Source organism: Procambarus clarkii, chromosome 82, assembly GCF_040958095.1.
Source record: "Procambarus clarkii isolate CNS0578487 chromosome 82, FALCON_Pclarkii_2.0, whole genome shotgun sequence".
NCBI classification, from domain to species: Eukaryota; Metazoa; Arthropoda; class Malacostraca; order Decapoda; family Cambaridae; genus Procambarus; species Procambarus clarkii.
In genome coordinates, this window is record NC_091231.1 from 2,958,402 (window position 1) to 2,981,798 (window position 23,397).

The 23,397-nt window shown below is 51.8% G+C and overlaps 2 protein-coding genes across 2 annotated transcripts in view; one reads left to right on the top strand and one right to left on the bottom strand.

Moving 5' to 3' along the window:
- The window catches only part of sd (TEA domain transcription factor 1 homolog scalloped), a gene marked incomplete in the record, with an annotated part of 195,129 nt that overhangs the window by 43,613 nt on the left and 128,119 nt on the right, over positions 1 to 23,397 (bottom strand).
- LOC138358293 (uncharacterized) lies at positions 1,377 to 2,525 on the top strand. The gene has a single exon (XM_069316147.1). The coding sequence runs from the start codon at positions 1,377 to 1,379 to the stop codon at positions 2,523 to 2,525; it is 1,149 nt and encodes a 382-aa protein (XP_069172248.1).

Here is a 23,397-nt window from a genome sequence, read left to right on the forward strand (position 1 = left end):
CCTGTCCTCTCCCCCACCTTGTTCTGTCTCACCTGTCCTCTCCCCCACCTTGTTCTGTCTCACCTGTCCTCTCCCCCACCTTGTTCTGTCTCACCTGTCCTCTCCCCCACCTTGTTCTGTCTCACCTGTCCTCTCCCCCACCATGTTCTGTCTCACCTGTCCTCTCCCCATCTTCTGTCTCACCTGTGCAATTTTTTAACATGGAGTTTATGAATGAATCGTAATTTAACCTTGAACATGTTATGTGTACAAGTTACCAGAGAGAGGCACCTCTGAGGTCCGATCTTATAGCGAGCACACGTGGTCATGTTGGCAGAACGACTCTCTCGTTTATTGAGGCCCGCGTTCGAGTCTCCGAAGATGCAAGGGAATGAAAGTTTTTCGACGGGTGTTGATGTGTGGGAGCTGTTGAACCTACACCTGTAGGGCAGGTGTGGCAGGCGCTGACACGGGGTGGGTGCAGGCTGGCGGGGGCGGGCCAATGGTATCATTCCCTCAATATATTCCTCCTAACACGCTGTGGCCCTTTACCCATCCTCACCTTTCCTCGTGATGCAGCAACCACGCTGCAACATACCCATCTTCAACTCATACGCTGCCAACATGCCCACATACCCACTCACGCACGTGGCTTACTCAGAGATAGAACATCTTTTTTTACTTGTTATTTTATAAACTACAGACTTGTCATGTGTCATGACATTCATTCACATGACATAAGAGACAGCTGGGGCAGGGAGGAGAGGTGGTGGTGGCGTGCCCCTCCTGCCTTGCGACACGCGCACCAACCTCCCTCCCCCCCACCCCGTGACTGACCCCCACACCCCCCTCAACGACCCCCACATCACCCCCTCCAACCAACCCTGACCACCATTACTCTCCTCCCGCCCGACACCACCAACAACCCCCCCACTCCTCCCCCCGCTCGCCACCTGCCGTACCATCGCCGTGATAACTACACAGTGTGGCGGGATGCTGAGTAAACAAGATGGTGGGGGGAAGCTGCCCCCGGGAGCGTGTAGGGTTGGCCAGGGCAGGTGGTGGAGGGCTCTAGGCAAAGCAAACAGGACTAAGAAGTTGGGGGAGGGAGGGAGTAACCTTGGGGTAGCCTGGCCCCACCCAGGCCGGCTGGCCAAGGCCCCCCTCCTCTCATGGACCTTTGTTATGTCTCTGCTCCCTACCCCCCCCCCCCCACACACGCCCACACTCACCATACACGCCCGCACGCCCATACACGCCAGCACGCCCACACTTCCCATACACTCCCATACAATCTCCATACTTGCCCCTTCACTCAATCTCCATACATGCCCACACTCCATACATGCCCACACTCCATACATGCCCCATACTGCCCATGCACGCCCATACTGCCCATGAACGCCCATACTCCCATAAACGCCCGTGCACGCCCATACACGCCCACGGTATACGTAGAAGCGCACTTGCTGCCCAAAAGAGCCTCATTATGTGGGAGGAGGGAGGCGGGCGGCCAGGGTCAAGGGTCCCGCCCACCACTACTCTTCCACGGGGTCAGCAGGGCCTCTACCTGCCCCGCCACCCCGCCTCCCCACGCCACCTGCCCCACCACCTCGCCTCCCCACGCCTCCTGCCCCGCCACCTCGCCTCCCCATGCCACCTGCCCCGCCGCCTCGCCTCCCCACGCCACCTGCCCCGCCACCTCGCTTTCCACGCCACCTGCCCCGCCTCCCCACGCCACCTGCCCCGCCGCCCCGCCTCCCCACGCCACCTGCCCCGCCGCCTCGCCTCCCCACGCCACCTGCCCCGCCGCCTCGCCTCCCCACGCCACCTGCCCCGCCGCCTCGCCTCCCCACGCCACCTGCCCCACCACCTCGCCTCCCCACGCCACCTGCCCCGCCACCCCGCCTCCCCACGCCTCCTGCCCCGCCACCTCGCCTCCCCACGCCACCTGCCCCGCCGCCTCGCCTCCCCACGCCACCTGCCCCGCCGCCTCGCCTCCCCACGCCACCTGCCCCGCCGCCTCGCCTCCCCACGCCACCTGCCCCGCCACCTCGCCTCCCCACGCCACCTGCCCCGCCTCCCCACGCCACCTGCCCCGCCTCCCCACGCCACCTGCCCCGCCTCCCCACGCCACCTGCCCCGCCTCCCCACGCCACCTGCCCCGCCTCCCCACGCCACCTGCCCCGCCGCCTCGCCTCCCAACGCCACCTGCCCCGCCGCCCCACGCCACCTGCCCCGCCACCTTGCCTCCCCACGCCACCTGCCCCGCCGCTCCACGCCACCTGCCCCGCCGCCCCACGCCACCTGCCCCGCCACCTTGCCTCCCCACGCCACCTGCCCCGCCGCTCCACGCCACCTGCCCCGCCGCCCCACGCCACCTGCCCCGCCACCTTGCCTCCCCATGCCACCTGCCCCGCCGCCTCGCCTCCCCACGCCACCTGCCCCGCCGCCTCGCCTCCCCACGCCACCTGCCCTGCCGCCTCACGCCACCTGCCCCGCCACCTTGCCTCCCCACGCCACCTGCCCCACCACTTCACTTATAGTATACTACAGTATACTACAGTATACAGTATACTACAGTATACAATAGTATACTACATAGATTACCGCGGATTACCTCCAAATACCTTAGTTGTGCTCCAGGGCTGGTTTGAAGTCTCAGTTGGTTCGCAGTTAGGTAGCCCTCTGAGACAATCCTTATGGTGAGCATCCATACCTTGAGGTTACCTTGAGGTGCTTCCGGGGCTTAGCGTCCCCGCGGCCCGGTCGTCGACCAGGCCTCCTGGTTGCCGGACTGATCAACCAGGCTGTTGGACGCGGCTGCTCGCATCCTGACGTACGAGTCACAGCCTGGTTGATCAGGTATCCTTTGGAGGTGCTTATCCATGGCGTGGATGGTATATTTTCTCGTTTCCAGTTCAAATCTCAGATGACCCAAGCGAATACAACGAAGCACAATCACTTGAGCTGTATTATGGAACACCATATTCCACACAACACCATGGGCATTAGCTCTTGGTTCCCGCCTTCACATCTGGGTAAGTCTCCCAGGAACAATGGGCCGGGCATGAAGAGCTAGAGCTCACTTTCTCATAGTTACTTAGAGGTAAGCAATAAGCAATACTTCTACAGACCGTTAGATATATATTTTGAAGTTACTCATTTTTCAATAACGAAAAGTTTGTGTTATATTGTGCGTGGAACCTATTGGTTATTTCTTAATGGAGACAGGTGAGGCGAGAGGGGCCCCCGCGCGGTGAGGCGAGAGGGGCCCCCGCGCGGTGAGGCGTAGGGGGGCCCCCGCGCGGTGAGGCGTGGGGGGCCCCCGCGCGGTGAGGCGTGGGGGGGGCCCCCACGCGGTGAGGCGTGGGGGGGGGCCCAGCGCGGTGAGGCGTGGGGGGGGCCCCGCGCCCACAACGCCGCTGTCTCCCTTGTCACAACAGGGGTGTCTGCTGCCAACATGTCTCCTAACTCATACTTAACATGGAATATTAACTTGCCTTTTGCGTACCTTAACATCTGCAAGTGTGGTATAAATCACAGTATACCTGGAACATACCTGTACAGGGTCTCGTGACTTTACTCCCCAAGCCCGGCCCGAGGCCAGGCTCGACTTGTGAGAGTTTGGTCCACCAGGCTGTTGCTTGGAGCGGCCCGCAGGCCCACATACCCACCACAGCCCGGTTGGTTCATCACTTCTTGCAAGAATGTATTTAATTGCTTCCTAAGACATTCACCTTTGTCCCCGGCAATGTTGATATGCTTGCTGGGAGGGTGTTTGGCAGTGGACCCCATACTGCTCCTGTGAGTGGCAGTGGACCCCATACTGCTCCTGTGAGTGGCAGTGGACCCCATACTGCTCCTGTGAGTGGCAGTGGACCCCATACTGCTCCTGTGAGTGGCAGTGGACCCCATACTGCTCCTGTGAGTGGCAGTGGACCCCACCTCCCCTCAACAAGTGACTTCACCACCGCCACACTGTTGCTGGTGATCCTTGCTCTCACCCACAATAATAACTTCTTTCTTTTACACTTTGATGGAAATAAAGTGCGGGAGAGCCAGGCCTCCCACAGAGCACGTGGCAACACTGACACAGCCTCCCACTGATGAAGATTAAGCCCTCCAAGAGGCGGCACGGGCATGAATAGCCCCGTAACACACACACACACACACACCCTTCAGCCAGTGTTCATATAGCCACACCGTGTACACCCTCTCCCCCCACCCCTGGTGTGCCTCCGCCTGCTGTGCCTTCCAGGGGCTAGATTCACGAAGCAGTTACGCAAGCACTTAACGAACCTGTACATCTTTCCTTAATCTTTGGCGGCTTTGTTTACAATTATTAAACAGTTAATGAGCTCCGAAGCACCAGGAGGCTGTTTATAACAATAACAACAGTTGATTGGCAAGTTTTCATGCTTGTAAACTGTTTAATAAATGTAACCGAAGCCGTCAAAGATTGAGGAAAGATGTACACGTTCGTAAGTGCTTGCGTAACTGCTTCGTGAATCTGGCCCCTGGCTCGTCCCAGCCCTTCGTCGTGGTCCCTTTTTTTTGTGGCCCAAAAGCATTGGTTCCTCCCACTCGCCGTCACTGTTGTGTGTGTGTGTGTGTGTGGGGGGGGGGGGGGATGACGCCTGCCTTGCCTTACCTCGCCTGACTGACCTCGTTTTCCACCCCCCCCCCCTGCGCCCTTATCTCACCCCCCCCCCCCCAACACCACCATTCCAGCTAAACTCCTCTAACTTCCTTTTCCATCGCCCTCTTGCCTCCCATACTCTCTTCCTCACCCCTTTCCCCCTCTTCTCTCAGTTTTAATATAAATAAACTCTACGCTGTTAGTGGAAAAAAGGCATCAATCAAGGCCTCAAACTCGAGAGCAACTAACTTCAACAACTACAAAAAGACTGGGAGGGGAGGGGGGGTTGGAGGAGGAGGGGGGCGCGTCCAGGGGGAGGGGGTGGGGGCGGAGGAGGGGAGGGGGGTAGGGGGGGCGGAGGAAGGGGGGGAGGGGGTGCAACAGTGTGTCAATTTTGTCAACAAGTTTGTCGCTTTTTCTCCCCGGGCTCAAGTTGCCCCTCTTTGAAGACGACATAACCATCGCTTTATTACCAGTCGCCCCCTGGGGGGAGGGGGGGGGCTGATCCCCCCTCTCTCACCCCCCCCCCTCGGTCCCAGCGGCACCCTCTCTTCCTTTTTATTAATTATTTTCTTTGTCAATAGGCAGAGGTGATGTCAGTACCGGGAGCGGCACTTTCACGGGTCGGGTCGTACCCCCCCCCCCTCCTGGGCACTCTGTACGACCCCCACCCCACACGACCCCCCCCCCCCACGTGACCCACGACCCCCCACCCCCTAAAGACACCCCCCCCCCTCACACAATGTTTTCTGGTACTGCAAAAACGTATGAGAACAAATGTCAGAAGCAACTTTACCATGACAACGACAAAATGACAAAAGGTCCATCAAATGGCTACTTGAGTTTAACACACGGGAGTGTAATGTAATGTAGCCGGGCGCTGGCAACGGGCGACCGGGCACAAAAAAAATAAATGACAGGGGTAAACTTATGAATTTTGGAATACATAATAATACATGATAATACACAGTGGGGTAAGATACATACCGTTGACACAAGCGCTGGGACACACTCTTCAACATGTATTAGTCAATGTTCCGTGTATCAATTATCTTAGACCCAATAGGATGAGACACCTGGCTATTTCATTCACCGGAAGTTGTGTAAGAGAGGTTCATGGCGGCGTCCCAACCTGCCCAGCCACCAGGTATACGGATATTGCTGCAACATTACGTTGACAAATGTCCCGCCCACAGCCCCACTCACCCGCCCACAACCCCACTCACCCGCCCACAGCCCCACCCACCCGTCCAAAGGCCCACCCACCCGTCCAAAGGCCCACCCACACGTCCACAGGCCCACCCACCCGTCCACAGCCCCACCCACACGCCCACCATACGCCCACAGCCCCACCCACACGCCCACAGCCCCACCCACACGCCCCACAGGGTACCTTCGCCCGCTGGAGGTGCCACACAAACCTGGCATTATTCTTCTCTGAGTACACATGGCACGGTATTTAACCCCGTTAACTGTGACGTGATTATAACTTAAATGTGTAAAAAAGGACTTCAATCACCTTCTGAGATTAAGTGCGGCGTAACTCAGCATTATAAGGGACTAGGGCGTCTTGGCCAGCGTCTTGAAGCAAGAGCACGAGAATATTGGTTAGTTTTAATACCTGAATGACCTCGTCTGTGGTGGGAACTAATCACTCAACGTATGACGAATCATCCTCTTAGATATTAGGTGAACATCTTGACAGTAGAAGTTCAGTAGAACTTCTGGTTTCAACTCTTTTGACCATGTCGTAGCTCAATCGATTAAGGCAGCGTCTGGGATGCTCTCAGACGTAGGTTCGAATCCTCGTCACGGCCGTTCTGGATTTGTCCTCTTGATAGTACTTTTCGTAACTATGTCCAACTATGTAACTATGCTCAAACACTGACGTACTGGGCAATTAGATGGTAGAATTTCGTACCCCCTATTCACTTGATAGTCCGAAAAAATTAGGCTAAAAAACAAACTTGTATATTCCCAGGACTAATATAGCTCATATATGTACTATATTAGGCCTCATATAGCGAGTATTAGGCCTAGGAAGGTTAGCTTTTTAATTGCGTTGTAGGTGGGTATATGTGCTATGGTCCTCATCCTTGCTAGAAGTACTGCCAACACAGGAGGATGGGCTGGATAGTTTTTTTTTTCTACCACAGACGTGGCCACACATTTACAATGCTAACCAGCATATATACATTTTCTTCTGTCCTCCATGGACAGGGTTAGAGAAGTGTTAAACATATAGTTCAAAGGTTTATTGAACACTCAACCACAGAAGGTGATTCGGTGCTTTTAATATTGTGGTGGCGGCTGAGCGGGCAGGTACAGCCCCGCTCCTGTGCCAGGTAAGTCCACTACGGGTTCACCATAGCCCGTGCTACTTGCAACTTCTGTTCCCAGCAGCTGAATCTACACCAGCAACAAGTGGGTCAGACTCAGTAACCTGCCAGATGGGCCCGCAGCCAAGGCAAATTACCGCAATGACTTCATTGCACTGTCTGGGCCTGTTACTGTGCTCACCATACAAATATATATTGTACAAAAGGCGCCATATAATGCAACTTTTCAGATCTTTTTAGGCATTTCTTAATTCTTTCTTAAGTATGAAGTAATGATTTTAAGTTGTACGTTTTTAATAATTGCATAAGATAGCATAAAGTCCGTATTTTCTTGCTTGTAAGTTTATGTGGCTAATCAATATATGAATTTGTTTGCCTGATTACCTGATCAACCAGGCTGTGAGTCATACGTCAGGCTACGAGTAGCCGCCTCCAACAGCCTAGTTATTCAGTCCTGTAACCAGGAGGCCTGAGCGATGACCGGGCCGCGGGGACGCTAAGCCCCGAAACCAACACAAGATAACCTGATTAATTGATGAAGAATAAGCCACCCAAAAGGTGGCACGGGCATGAATAGCCCGTAAGTGGTGGCCCTTTTGAGCCATTACCAGTATCAAGAGCTGATACTGGAGATCTGTGGAGGTGCGACTGCACCCTGCGTGACGGGAGATGTCTCCCCCGTGCAGATAACCTCTTCAAGACGATCTTATAATATCCTCCCCCCCCACCCTTTCCACACTTCAAACGACCCCCAGCAAGACTCCCCCCCCCCAACACTTCACTGACAACTCAACAACCCCCCCCTCCCCCCCTCGCCAGGGCCTGGCGATAACGACCAGAAACCATCGCTGTTACGAGTTAAGACACTAATTACTCTTCCAAAAACATGAAAGATAACGGGGTCATCTATAGCCCGAGGTGGCGGGGGGGGGGAGAGGAGGGAGGGGGGGACTTCTCTAGGAGGGGAGGGGTGAAAAGGAAGGGTGGGGGGGGAGTTAGAGAACGAAGAATGGGAAGGGAGGGAATACCAGGGGTGGCGCCCCCTCCTCCTCCCCCCAGGAACAATAAGACAACACCCCCCCCCCTCCCCCCTCCCCCCCAGGAGCCTACAATCAGCGGAAATCAGAGTCTCTCTGGCCCGCTCCCCCGCCACCGGCCCCCCAGCGTTAATTAAACTATCAAAATGTTTTCCCTGGCCTCCTCAATATTCTTTCGGGGTGGGGAGGGGGATTGGGGAGAGTAGGTGGGGGAAGATTGTTGGGGAGGAATGTTGGGGGGTGGAGGTCGGGCTGGGAGGGAGGGAGAGAGGGCAGGGAGGGAGAGGGAGAGAGGGAAGGAGGGAGAGAGGGAGGGAGGGACAGCTCTCAATAAAGACAAGACAGGCGCGCGCCCTGAAAGAAGAGGAAGCAGTTTTAAAACGCTGCTGTTATTCCATTCATTAGCGAGAGAGAGAGGAGAAAGAAAGAAAGAAAAAAGAAAGAAAGAAAGAAAGAATGAAAGAGAGTTATGAATGGAGAAGGGAGGCATATGGAGAGGGGGATATATGTAGACCATCACATATAGTTCACCTGGCTGGAAACTAGATATGATCTAGAGACAGAGGGAGACGGCTTGTGGCAGAGAAAAATACATTTATCAACACGATAGAATCACAAGAACATTGTGACCCCTCAGTGTGGGGGTCAGTGTGGGGGTCAGTGTGGGGGTCAGTCTGGGGGTCAGTGTGGGGGTCAGATGAGACTAAGTACCCAGATGAACCACAAAGGCATCAGCACGACATTTGGTGTGTCAGAATAACGAAGTAGTACGCCCCCTAGATATGGAGGCAGACTCCATACCACAGCGTTAAGTGTGGATACGACAGAGCACAATAGGCTCCGGCACCTCCCCCCCCCCCCCCCACACACACACACACAGGTCGAGTGAGAGCCCCGGCTCAGCCCCTACGAATACAAGTAGTTGAGTACGTTAATTTCCAACCGATGTCCAACCGTGGACATCTTCAAGAGAAAACTGGACGGTTTTCTAAGAGAAGTTCCGGATCAGCCGGGCTGTGGTGGGTACGTGGCCCTGCGGGCCGCTCCAAGCAACAGCCTGGTGGACCAAACTCTCACAAGTCGAGCCTGGCCTCGGGCCGGGCTTGGGGAGTAGAAGAACTCCAAGAACCCCATCAACCAGGTATCAACCAACCAGGTATCAACCAGGTAATTGAACTATCTCACACACCCTAACCTGCACTCCCACCACCACCACCACTATTCCCACCACCACAACTACTAACAACAACGGTAATACCGGTAATTAACGCTACAATATACCACAAACTACTCACTGATGCCTGACCACACAAAAGACTGCAACTCGCAAACTTTCCGAACTAGGCTCAAATATTTCTAAAAACTACACGTTAAGCGCATGCGTCGCGAACTTGACCCCCGCACGCGCCTATACGCACGCACATAGGCCTTCACAACCCCCCCCCCTAACGTGTCTCCTGGAGACGCAACATAAGGACCCAAAAAAACAGAGTTTGTCAAGATGAAGCCTCATAAGACCCGGGCCAGAACTCATCAAGGATATAAGTCTCCACTGACGAAACCTATGCATCTTTCTTCAACCACAGTCGCCTATTGTGTATTTATTAAACAGCTGACGAGTTTGGAAACTTCCCATCCCAAGTTAGTAGACATCCATCAGTCTCACGAGATTATGGAGTTGGGCTCTGGTTCTCGGTCTGGAGTAGCCTCTCCAGGGCACAAAGCCAGGGTAGGTTGATACGGGGGAGAAGCTGTTACCCAAGCAGCAGGTCCCCCCTCTCCAGGGCGCAAAGCCAGGGTAGGTTGATACGGGGGAGAAGCTGTTACCCAAGCAGCAGGTCCCCCCTCTCCAGGGCGCAAAGCCAGAGTAAGTTGATACGGGGGAAAGAGAAGCTGTTACCCAAGCAGCAGGTCCTCCCCTCTCCAGGGCGCAAAGCCTGGATAGGTTGATACGGGGGAAAGAGAAGCTGTTACCCAAGCAGCAGGTCCTCCCCTCTCCAGGGCACAAAGCCAGGGTAGGTTGATACGGGGGAGAAGCTGTTACCCAAGCAGCAGGTCATCCCCTCTCCAGGGCACAAAGCCAGGGTAAGTTGATACGGGGGTAATACCTAAAAAAGTTAGGTAATATTATATTCGAAGCACTTGACTTGACAAGGACTTGACAAGTACTTGACAAGTACTTGACAAGTACGACTTGACCATGTCCCTCCATAACACTAGAGAGTTAAGGCTCGGGACCCAAGAGCTGGAGTTTGATTATGAAGGAAAGCAAAGCAAGGGAAGGAAGGGGGAGACGTCGAGACCATAGTAAACAGTCAGGTGGAAACGGGGGTGGAAGAGGTTGGGCTAAAGAGCCGGATAAGGAAGAGTCCGGTTAAGGGAGGGGTCCGGGTAAGCGAGGGACTAACAAAGGCAGTTCTTCATAAAGAACAGCCGCTCGGCCGGCCATTACAACCTGCGGACAAGAGGGTCACAAGCGACACGTCACTCCTACACGTGCGGATTAAATATTAAAGTCTGGGAAGATCAGTCGTAACGGCGACCCTCCCGCCAGACCGGCCCTCCCTCCCGCCAGACCGACCCTCCCTCCCGCCAGACCGGCCCTCCCTCCCGCCAGACCGACCCTCCCTCCCGCCAGACCGACCCTCCCTCCCGCCAGACCGACCCTCCCTCCCGCCAGACCGACCCTCCCTCCCCCCAGACCGACCCTCCCCCCAGACCGACCCTCCCCCCAGACAGACTCTCCCCCCAGACCGACCCTCCCCCCAGACAGACCCTCCCCCCAGACCGACCCTCCCCCCAGACAGACCCTCCCCCCAGACCGACCCTCCCCCCAGACAGACCCTCCCCCCAGACAGACCCTCCCCCCAGACCGACCCTCCCCCCAGACAGACCGGCCCTCCCTCCCTCCAGACCGACCCTCCCCCCAGACCGACCCTCCCCCCAGACCGACCCTCCCCCCAGACAGACCCTCCCCCCAGACCGACCCTCCCCCCAGACAGACCCTCCCCCCAGACCGACCCTCCCCCCAGACAGACCCTCCCCCCAGACCGACCCTCCCCCCAGACAGACCCTCCCCCCAGACCGACCCTCCCCCCAGACCGACCCTCCCCCCAGACCGACCCTCCCCCAAAGACCGACCCTCCCCCCAGACCGACCCTCCCCCCAGACAGACCCTCCCCGCCAGACAGACCCTCCCCCCAGACCGACCCTCCCCCCAGACAGACCCTCCCCCCAGACAGACCCTCCCCGCCAGACAGACCCTCCCCCCAGACAGACCCTCCCCCCAGACAGACCCTCCCCGCCAGACAGACCCTCCCCCCAGACAGACCCTCCCCCCAGACAGACCCTCCCCCCAGACAGACCCTCCCCGCCAGACAGACCCTCCCCGCCAGACAGACCCTCCCCCCCAAGACAGACCCTCCCCCCAGACCGACCCTCCCCCCAGACAGACCCTCCCCGCCAGACCGACCCTCCCCCCAGACAGACCCTCCCCGCCAGACAGACCCTCCCCCCAGACAGACCCTCCCCCCAGACAGACCCTCCCCGCCAGACAGACCCTCCCCGCCAGACCGACCCTCCCCACAGACCGACCCTCCCGCCAGACAGACCCTCCCCCCAGACAGACCCTCCCCCCAGACAGACCCTCCCCGCCAGACCGACCCTCCCTCCCGCCAGACCGACCCTCCCTCCCGCCAGACAGACCCTCCCCCCAGACAGACCCTCCCCCCAGACCGACCCTCCCCCCAGACAGACCCTCCCCGCCAGACCGACCCTCCCCCCAGACAGACCCTCCCCCCAGACAGACCCTCCCCCCAGACCGACCCTCCCCGCCAGACAGACCCTCCCCCCAGACAGACCCTCCCCCCAGACCGACCCTCCCAGACAGGTAGTGGAGGAAGAAGCACAAGAACCCCCCCCCCCCCCAGGTCGTGTGTGGGGTGCCAACACCCAACAACACCCGTCAATACCAGCACATATTCCCGTCCTTTATGGTCCTATACCAGCACATATTCCCGTCCTTTATGGTCCTATACCAGCACATATTCCCGTTCTTTATGGTCCTATACCAGCACATATTCCCGTCCTTTATGGTCCTATACCAGCACATATTCCCGTCCTTTATGGTCCTATACCAGCACATATTCCCGTCCTTTATGGTCCTATACCAGCACATATTCCCGTCCTTTATGGTCCTATACCAGCACATATTCCCGTCCTTTATGGTCCTATAACCTATAACTAAAACAACTTTCCCTCCATATTTTCCCCATGGGCTGGACGGTAGAGCGACGGTCTCGCTTCATGCAGATCGCAGTTCAATCCCCGACCGTCCACAAGTGGTTGGGACACCATTCCTTTCCCCTCCGTCCCATCCCAAATCCTTATCCTGACCCCTTCCCAGTGCTATATAGTCGTAATGGCTTGGCGCTTTCCCTTCATAATTCCTTCCTTCCTTCATGGAAAATATAAGTTTGATAAATAGTTTCCACCTTAAAAGAATACCAGATCAACCAGGCTGTGATTCAAAGAAACCAGCCTGGATTGTACCTGAATGGGGTTTTGCGAGTTCTACTTATACTTCCCAAGCCCGGCGCGAGGCCAGGCTTGACTTTTAAGAGCTTGGTCCAACAGGCTGTTGCTTGGAGCGGCCATGAGGCCCCAGGTATACTTATTCGGGTATACGTACTTGGGTATTCGTACTCGGGTATTCGTACTTGGGTATTCGTACTTGGGTATTCGTACTCGGGTATACGTACTTGGGTATTCGTACTCGGGTATACGTACTTGGGTATTCGTACTCGGGTATACGTACTTGGGTATTCGTACTCGGGTATACGTACTTGGGTATTCGTACTCGGGTATACGTACTTGGGTATAAGTACTCGGGTATACGTACTTGGGTATAAGTACTCGGGTATACGTACTCGGGTATACGTACTCGGGTATACGTACTCGGGTATACGTACTCGGGTATACGTACCCAGATATAGCTCAGCTTCCAAACCCAGACACATCGTGTCAGCAAGGCGGTCAGTTCGCCGGCTATCATAATTCTCATAATATACTTATATACGATACCTTTATCTTTACTCCACTATTATTGCCATCTAGCGGACACGAGCCTCGCTATTATTGCCATCTGGCGGACATTAACAACACTGCCATCTGGCGGACATTAACAACACTGCCATCTGGCGGACATTAACAACACTGCCATCTAGCGGACATTAACAACACTGCCATCTAGCGGACATTAACAACACTGCCATCTAGCGGACATTATTTAGCAATTTATATATACAAGAGTTGTGACATTCTTGTACAGGCACTGGCACGCGTAGTGTTCCACGCGCCACAACACTGCCATCTAGCGGACATTATCCATATCACTATTACTGCCAAATAAGTTTTGCCGGTAAGGTTATCTATCTTGAGGTTATCTTGAGATGATTTCGGGGCTTTAGTGTCCCCGCGGCCCGGTCCTCGGCCAGGCCTCCACTCCCCGGAAGCGAAGCAACCCGTGACAGCTGACCAACACCCAGGTACCTATTTTACTGCTAGGTAACAGGGGCATAGGGTGAAAGAAACTCTGCCCATTGTTTCTCGCCGGCGCCCGGGATCGAACCCGAGACCACAGGATCACAAGTCCAACGTGCTGTCCGACCGGTTCCCCACGGGTACAACAACCCTGGAAACACAAACCGAAACTGTCTCTATTTTCCGCTTGTTACAACTTGTAATAAAGTTGTTACATCTTGGCTTAACGTGTTTATGACGTATTAGAACGTTGTTACAACTTGCTATATTGGTTGTTATAACTGGTTAGGAGGTGTTAAAACTTGTTCGAACGTTGTACCAACGTCGTAGTTTCGGTGTGTGTTTGGCGGGAATAGGCTGTAGCAGCATTTAAATATGGTCGCGTTCAGTCATCTAGCGTATGGAATAAAATCTAAATGCGTTCATTATCTTCTAAAACAAAGTAGCGCTGAAATGCGAAATCTCAGGATTCTAATTTTCCTCAATTACAAACAAAAGGCATAAATAAATTCTGAGGCAAGATATAAAGACAAGATAGGGATAGAATATATAGAAGTGCTGGGATAAAAGGACAGAGGGAAGGAACAGTGCCCAACCGCTTCGACCATCAGGGAGTGCAACCTGTCCTCAGGCTTGGCTAGTTCAATCATCACCCCCCCCCCCCTCAAGACGCAATCATCAATTATTACAAAATCTTACTGAAGCGACCATACGGGTCATACATACTCATCCTCCGCCCAGGTAAACCAGAAACGAGCATCACTTAGTGGGCCAGCCAGAGGCTTAGGGCCCGCGCAAGATTATCCCTGCTAAAAAGAAAAAAAAAAAAAAAATCAATTATTAACGTATTGTGTATAACAAATAGGTTCGGTCTCATATATAAATAAATATATTATATATTAAAGTTCAATGTATAATTAGGTATAGGTGTTACAGTTCTCTTGGCCATTATTTATATTTGAAGTGCGTGAGTACATGAACAAATCCACCAGGGCCGTGACGAGAATTCGAACCTGCGTCCTGGAGCATCTCAGACACTGCCTTAATCGACTGAGCTACGTCGATAAATACGTGAATACATTTATAATACAGTTGAGATTCGAACCCGGGTCTGGCATGGCATCTGCGTCTGGCGCCAAGAAGCCACACTATTTTTAACGTCTTAGCCTAAATAATGTTCATAAAGTGTGTATATCACGAAAATAAACACGTGATTTAAAAATGTGACAATGTCAGACCACGGAGGAAAAATGAAACAGGAATTTCCTTAAGTACTTTCGTATATTAATACATCTTCAGAAGGAGTGAAGGAGTGAACATTCAGAAGAATGTTCATAAATTCAATTCCCCGTGTGAACGATATGAGTTATGAACTAGGTAGCGAGTAATTGTGTTGACACACTCTCAGCCTGACACACAAGGTGATGTTTGGTCACGTGTTTACTGATGACAGCAGGTGATTGACAGGCTGTCAACTCTATCCGTCTCCTCAGCCTGACATCACATCCAACACTGTCATCAGTGTATGACAACACTGTCACGACGGACGCAAGCTCATTCCGCCTAATCACTTCAAAAGTTAGTTCAAAACTAACCTGCCACACATTACGGGCTCGCCATAGCCCGTGCTACATGGACACTTCGCTCTCAGCTGCGTCTCATTCATCAATCACATTATCACCAGTGACACGAGAGATGACACTGGCCAGACAATCTTCAGGAGTAACCCGAGACGCAAGATCGAGTCCATTGCACTGCTACATAGATACTGTCATATATATGTGATTTCACTGATGTTACCAACCACCTCAAGAAACAATAAAGCCTAAAACAAATCACTAGCCATTAATATTACATAATATTACATTTTACAGTGCAGGAGATATATTACATGTTCCGTCACTCACTGCTACTCTTTGTACAGTGAAGAAAACGATTGTAATTTTAGCATTACAATGTATGAATGTAATTTTACCATTATAATGTATACACGTAAACTTAATCTGCTTAAGACAGCCCTGTAAGATCTGATGTGTTCATACACATCAGATAAATTCATATTCATACACATCTCATATTCATACACACCCTCTGATGTGTATCAATAAATTATTATAATTATCACAGAGAAATCACAATAGCGTGAACAAATTCACAAGAGTTTTAATCAGGATTCGAACCTAAGCCCTGGATGGCGGTACATTGGACTAGAGAGCGTCCGGGAAAATCCAGCGCGTAGGTTCGAATCCTTATCAATGCCCTTGTGGATTTTATTATTATTATTATTACTACGTCCTTATTGGAGGCGTCATAAAGAGTTTATTTGTACTAAACTAAACTATATTTTTATTTGTGTTTATTTGTAGTTTATTGTGCACCCCATACTTTTGAGCGGTAGTTTACAGTGCACCCCATACTCTTGAACGGTAGTTTACAGTGCACCCCATACTCTTGAGCGGTAGTTTACAGTGCACCCCATACTCTTGAGCGGTAGTTTACAGTGCACCCCATACTCTTGAGCGGTAGTTTACAGTGCACCCCATACTCTTGAGCGGTAGTTTACAGTGCACCCCATACTCTTGAGCGGTAGTTTACAGTGCACCCCATACTCTTGAGCGGTAGTTTACAGTGCACCCCATACTCTTGAGCGGTAGTTTACAGTGCACCCCATACTCTTGAGCGGTAGTTTATTTACACACGTATTCATATTTACTAGAAACAAAATGTGAACACTGAAAGAATTGAGATACTTAATCCTCGACAATAATGTTAATTTCATGTATTTTTATACATATTAGTAAAGTGGTGTTAATTTTAGATAGTATACATTAGCAAGAGTGGTGTTAATTTTAGATAGTATACATTAGCAAGAGTGGTGTTAATTTTTGATAGTATACATTAGCAAGAGTGGTGTTAATTTTTGATAGTATACATTAGCAAGAGTGGTGTTAATTTTAGATAGTATACATTAGCAAGAGTGGTGCTAATTTTAGATAGTATACATTAGCAAGAGTGGTGCTAATTTTAGATAGTATACATTAGCAAGAGTGATGCTAATTTCACATATTTCATAATTATCAACAAATTATTAAGTTTAGACTCATAAGACCGTCACCGCCTTTCTGAACACAGAGACAAGCCTCTAATTTCACTAACTTAAATCCTAATAATTTGACTATTTTGTTAATATTGTATATAACTACTAAAATTTATTTTTATGTACTACATAATATTTTAGATAACTAGATATATATAGTTTACTTTTATCTCTTTTTATCTTTTATTTATCGCGCTTAAGAGAACGGTACAACACGGCTGGGAGGCGGGGCCCGAGAGCTAGAGCTCACTCCCTCGTACTCATTGATAGGTAAGTGCTGATAATGACCTTACCTAAATTAAATATATATAGCCTAATATTTCCTTGATCTTATCGAAATTAGGCCTATATGGCTTAGTTCAAATCATTAATATGTTAAATACGTGACATTTCCTTATCGTTCCCATTATTTCATATGTAAATTAAAGCAAAAGTATATATATATATATATATATATATATATATATATATATATATATATATATATATATATATATATATATATATATATATATATATATATATAAACCCGGTGCCCATTTGGAGAGAGAATCCTGGCCAACTGGGGTTATGTTGTGACTGAAGATCACATTATAGATGGCATTATACAAGTCCCGCATTGTTGCATGTCTTACAATGACTGGCACGTGTGCCACCTCTGGCACCCCACACACCTGAACCTCCTCCCATCCCCCCTTGCCAAGCTGGGCACCCACAAGTGTTGATAATGCGTTGACAGATCCTCTGTTAATGAAAGATCCTCTGTCGATTATGCGTTGACAGATGCTCTGTTGACTGTAGGATAGTGGGGCATAGCACGGCAGGAGAGGCATACCCTCAGCTCTCAGCGTTGGGCACGCAGTACCCGCGGCTCCACCTGCTCCTCATAGTGACTGTGGGGTATGTTGTTAATCCATGGATTCAGCACTTACAAGGTTTTCCTTCCTACTTCCCAGCTATCGTGTGGAATGAGCGACCCGTTTCTTGCCCCAAATATCCTTGTAAATCTCCAATTGCTCCAAGAACTGTCTGTATTTATAAACCATTTTTAACTGTTCACTTATGCATGTATTGGCAACGTTTATAAAAAAAAACTTTTTAAATATTAATATGTATATCTATGTAACATTAGGATACGAGTCCGAAAGATTAAATTGTTTTTATTAATAATATTGCCATCTGTAATCATATCCATGTCACAAGTGGTGCTGCCATCTAGCGGTCATCACCCGCAACACCGCTGTCACTGCCATCTAGCGGTCATCATCCACAACACCGCTGTCACTGCCATCTAGCGGTCATCATCCACAACACCGCTGTCACTGCCATCTAGCGGTCATCATCCACAACACCGCTGTCACTGCCATCTAGCGGTCATCATCCACAACACCGCTGTCACTGCCATCTAGCGGTCATCATCCGCATCACCGCTGTCACTGCCATCTAGCGGTCATGATCCACAACACCGCTGTCACTGCCATCTAGCGGTCATCACCCGCATCACCGCTGTCACTGCCATCTAGCGGTCATCATCCACAACACCGCTGTCACTGCCATCTAGCGGTCATCACCCGCATCACCGCTGTCACTGCCATCTAGCGGTCATGATCCACAACACCGCTGTCACTGCCATCTAGCGGTCATCACCCGCATCACCGCTGTCACTGCCATCTAGCGGTCATCACCCGCAACACCGCTGTCACTGCCATCTAGCGGTCATCACCCGCATCACCGCTGTCACTGCCATCTAGCGGTCATCATCCACAACACCGCTGTCACTGCCATCTAGCGGTCATGATCCGCAACACCACTGTCACTGCCATCTAGCGGTCATCATCCACAACACCAACATTACGGCAATCTAGCGAGTACTATCAGTACTATATCATATAATTAAACCAACCCTGAAATTTCACTCCTGAAATGTGAGTACTTACTGATACTTTCAACTAAAATATTTACTATATGTAGTGATGGACTAAATTTTTTTTTAAACTTTAAATTTTATACTAAAGAAAACATGAAGTTAAAAACCAAACTTAAAAATTTCTAGGCCCAGGATAGCACATATATTAGGCCTAAGATAGCGTGCATTAGGCCTAGGATTCGTAGGAGGAGTTAGGTTGTATATCTTTTTTTTTTTAATAACAAATTAATAATACAAAAGATGTACTTTCTGGTGATCCATCACTACATACTGGTACTTTCTGGTGGCCCATTACTACATACTGGTACTTTCCAGCAAATAGTCACTATACGTACTATCATCTCAGAGGACGAGCTGAATTTAAGCAAGTTATTATGATACACTGAAACGTAAACAATTATCAGCGCTGAAACTGACGTTACTAGAGTCCATGAAGTTCAGTAATTTATACAACAAAAATGTTTTGTTTCACTGACGCCCAGCAAGGTGTAGGTCACTAGCGGCAGCGACCTGCGTACTTCTGCCACGGCACTGGACGAGTGCCACACTTCTATCATGGCACCGGAAGAGTGCCAGACCCGGGGAGCTCGGACAAGTGCCCCAAGAGCCACCAAGGGAGCCAGAGTACGAGACGCAACATTACAAGGTCTGAGCACTTATAAACAATGACATCTGGTATTTTGGTCAGGCTGGGTTGGGTTAGGTCAGGTGAGGTGATGTCAGGTCAGGTCAGGTCAAGTCGGGTCAAGATTACTGAAAGAGTGGCGATGACGCTGGTGACAATTTTCTGAGGTAAGCTTCCACTTAATTGGCCGTTGTGGAACAGGCTTAATAAATGTGTAACTGACTCCACGAAGATGTACACTGCTTTGTTAAGAGACTGTATTGTGGGGCTCCTCTTGGATCACTTGTGATCCAAGAGGAGGATCCACTTGTGATCACTTGGGTGCATTTAAAAATTGTAACCAGCTTCACAAGACTGTCACTTAGCTAAATGAACTATGGGGTTCAGTTCCTAAACCCTATTATGTGCTTCAGTAACCCATTCCACCACCGCCCACGGGATGGGAACGGGGGTACATAATAAAAGCCTAATAATAATAGTATTAAGAGTCCTAGGGAGAAAAAGAGACAAATTGGTATCAACAATGGCTTTAACCTTTTGATCCCGCTAAACAATTCTTATTGAAGGTTCATTAATGCCTGACGGTGAGGGCGGGAACACGTCGTCCACAGCGCGACTGGCCCACGCCGGTAGCGGGGGTTCGGACACACTGACAGAAGTTTAATAAACGACTTAAACGGCATTGTGTCGTCGCTAACTACAGCCCAGATACCTGATAGGTAGACTATAGCGCGGTGCCCAGTAGACCTCATGATTAAGGTATCGGCAACCAGCTCCAGTTTCATGGCGGCGCCCCTGTGGGTGACGCGGCGGCCGCCCCGAGCACCCGCCACCGCCGACTCTCACCGTCTTAAGCCATCGTCAGCGTTGAAGCGTTAATACTGACGACGACGACGTAAACTATAAACAGCAGTGAATCTGACGTTACTATAGACGTCGACGTAAACTATCGAGCGCGGAAGACGACGTGGGTACCAACAATGGCGCCAAACAACGTGACTGGTACAGCTGTCACGCCAGGCGACCCCAACGTACTATTCCAGTGTGGACGAGGGTGTGGGTGCCCGCTGTTTGTGTGTAGTTATCTTGAGATTCTTGAGGTTATCTTGAGATGATTTCGGGGCTTTAGTGTCCCCGCGGCCCGGTCCTCGACCAGGCCTCCACCCCCAAGAAGCAGCCCGTGACAGCTGACTAACACCCAGGTACCTATTTTGCTGCTAGGTAACAGGGGCATAGGGTGAAAGAAACTCTGCCCATTGTTTCTCGCCGGCGCCCGGGATCGAACCCGGGACCACAGGATCACAAGTCCAGTGTGCTGTCCGCTCGGCCGACCTCCTCCCTAGTAATGTAGCTGCTGGCGTAGAGGTGAAGACAGGCAGGCAGGCAGACAGGTAGGCAGGCAGGCAGGCAGGCAGGCAGGCAGACAGGCAGGCAGGCAGGCAGGCAGACAGGCAGGCAGGCAGGCAGGCAGGCAGGCAGGCAGGCAGGCAGGCAGGCAGGCAGGCAGGCAGACAGGTAGGCAGACAGGCAGGCAGGCAGGCAGGCAGGCAGACAGGCAGGCAGGCAGGCAGGCAGGCAGGCAGGCAGGCAGGCAGACAGGCAGGCAGGCAGACAGGCAGGCAGGCAGGCAGGCAGGCAGGCAGGCAGGCAGGCAGGCAGGAAGGCAGGCAGGAAGGCAGGCAGGAAGGCAGGCAGGCAGGAAGGCAGGCAGGCAGGCAGGCAGGCAGGCAGGCAGGCAGGAAGGCAGGCAGACAGGCAGGCAGACAGGCAGGCAGGCAGGAAGGCAGGCAGACAGGCAGACAGGCAGGCAGGCAGGCAGGCAGGCAGGCAGGCAGGCAGGCAGGCAGGCAGGCACTTCTCTCCCCCAACCCGGCCACCTAATAGCACGTCGCATTTTGACATATTCTCTTCCTAAGGCCAAAAATTGTCGTACTAGAAAATGGTAGCGGCTCGCGAAATTGACATAATATCCCGTTTTCTGTTCGTAGGTCCTCTAGTAGGTTAGGATAAGGCACTTTTAGTACGACAGTTTCTTGACGTTGAGAAATTAGTAAGGAAGCTCTCCCAACTAACGAGAAGAGCTTCATGTCAGCTCCCGCCTCTTTCCCTCCCTTTAATAAACCATAATGTTATTCACGGTGAAAAAAACAAAACTCGAGGGACTTGCTTAACTGCCATTCTTTGTGTATGTGTGAAGTGTTGGGTATTACCGGGGACCAACTCGACCACAGGGGGAAGGTGCGAGGATATTACAGGAACAACCGTGGACATCTTCAAGAGGAAACTAGATTGTTTCCTCCAAGGAGTGCCGGACCAACCGGGCATGTGGGTATGTGGGCCTGCGGGCCGCTCCAAGCAACAGCCTGGTGGACCAAACTCTCACAAGTCAAGCCTGGCCTCGGGCCGGGCTTGCGGAGTAGAAGAACTCCCAGAACCCCATCAACCAGGTATCAACCAACCAGGTATACGAAGCCGTTGGCTGTGACCATGAAGACAGTGATCCACGGTGATGGACCACCAGTCATGGATCACCAGTCATGAAGAACAAGTCTTGGACCACCAGTCATGAAGAACAAGTCTTCGTTAACAAGTCTGAGACTATCCTCAGCAATTTAGTTACTAGTGCCTGAGCAAATCCTCATTATTCAGAGCGAGCATCTTGTGTTCTGGTATGACTGAGATAATCACTGGACCTTATATGTTGGCGAGTGCTTGCTGACCCGAATTATTACTTGAAACACAAGCTTATATGCGCAGGTCAGGAAACTTAGGCGTTCAAGATGACTGTGGCCGCTATGGCAGAGAAGATTGATTAATTGATGAAGATTATGCCACCCAAATGGTAGCACGGGCATGAATAGCCCGTAAGTGGTGGCTCTTTGGAGTCATGTAATGTGTGGAGGTGCGACTGCACCCTACGGAGAGGTCGTGACCTCTGGGCAGAGGATCAGTGTTGGGACTATATGTACCTAACCTGGGGGCTTGAGACACCGGGCTCGCCTTCACTCTCGTGTCCACACCTCCCTGTTACACGCCCACACAACCTAACACCCGCTGCTCCTCGCTACAACTGCCGGGGAGGCCAGGTAGAGCCCGGGCACCCCAGCCCGTCACCACCTGCTGCTCCTCACGTGAACCTGACTCCGTTATTCTTGTCTGGAGCAGTTGTGCAGGAGGAGGGAGGATGACCTTTGACTAGACCGTAGTGGTGCTGGCGCCTCCAGTGTCGCCCTGGCCCGGTACCCTGTACTGCAGCCCAACAGTTGTAGACACTGGAGCCCGTCATGCAGGCGGCCCATCATAGCGGACAACGGCCCCTGGAGTGTTGGTGGAGAGTGTAACTCTTGGTGTGTAGCCCACCCTGCCACGGAGTGTCACCTATTCACACTCCATGAAACGAGGCCTGGTCGGAGACCGGGTCGCGGGGCTGTTGATCCCCGGAAGCTATACAGGGTTGATAGTGTGTCTGTACTCACTAGTTGTGCTTCCGGGGGTTAAGCTCTGACTCTGTTCCCGCCTCTCAACCGTCAATCAACTGGTGTACAGGTTCCTGAGCCTATTGGGCTCCATCATATCTACCTTCGAAACTGTATGGAGTCAACCTCCACCACATCACTTCCATTTACTAACATCTCTGACAATGAATAAATTCTGTCTAATGTCTCTGTGGCTCATTTGGGTACACAACTTCCACCTGTGTCCCCTTTGTTGGCGTACCACCCTTGTTAAATAATCCATCCTTGTCTACCCTATCAATTCCCCTGAGAATTTTGTAGTTAGTGATCATGTCCCGCCGAGCTCTTCTGTCTTCCAGCGACGTGAGGTGCAGTTAACGCAGCCTTTCTTCATAACTCATGCCTCTTAGTTCTGGGACTAGCCTAGTGGCATACCTCTGAACTTTTTCATGCTTCGTCTTGTGCTTAACAGGGTACGGCTTCATGCTGGGGCCCCATACTCCAGGATTGGTCTTACATATGTGGTATACAAGGTTCTGAATGTTCCTGAAGGCAGTTCTGATGTTAGCCAGCCTCGCATACGCCGCAGATGTTATTCTTTTGATGTGGGCTTCAGGAGACAGGTTTGGTGTGATATCAACTCATATCATATATGTGTGGGTGTGTGTATTTACTATTTGTATCTGCAGAAACGAGCTATTAGCTCTTAGACCCCGCCTTTCTAACCAATCTATTTTTCCTATATTATACCTACT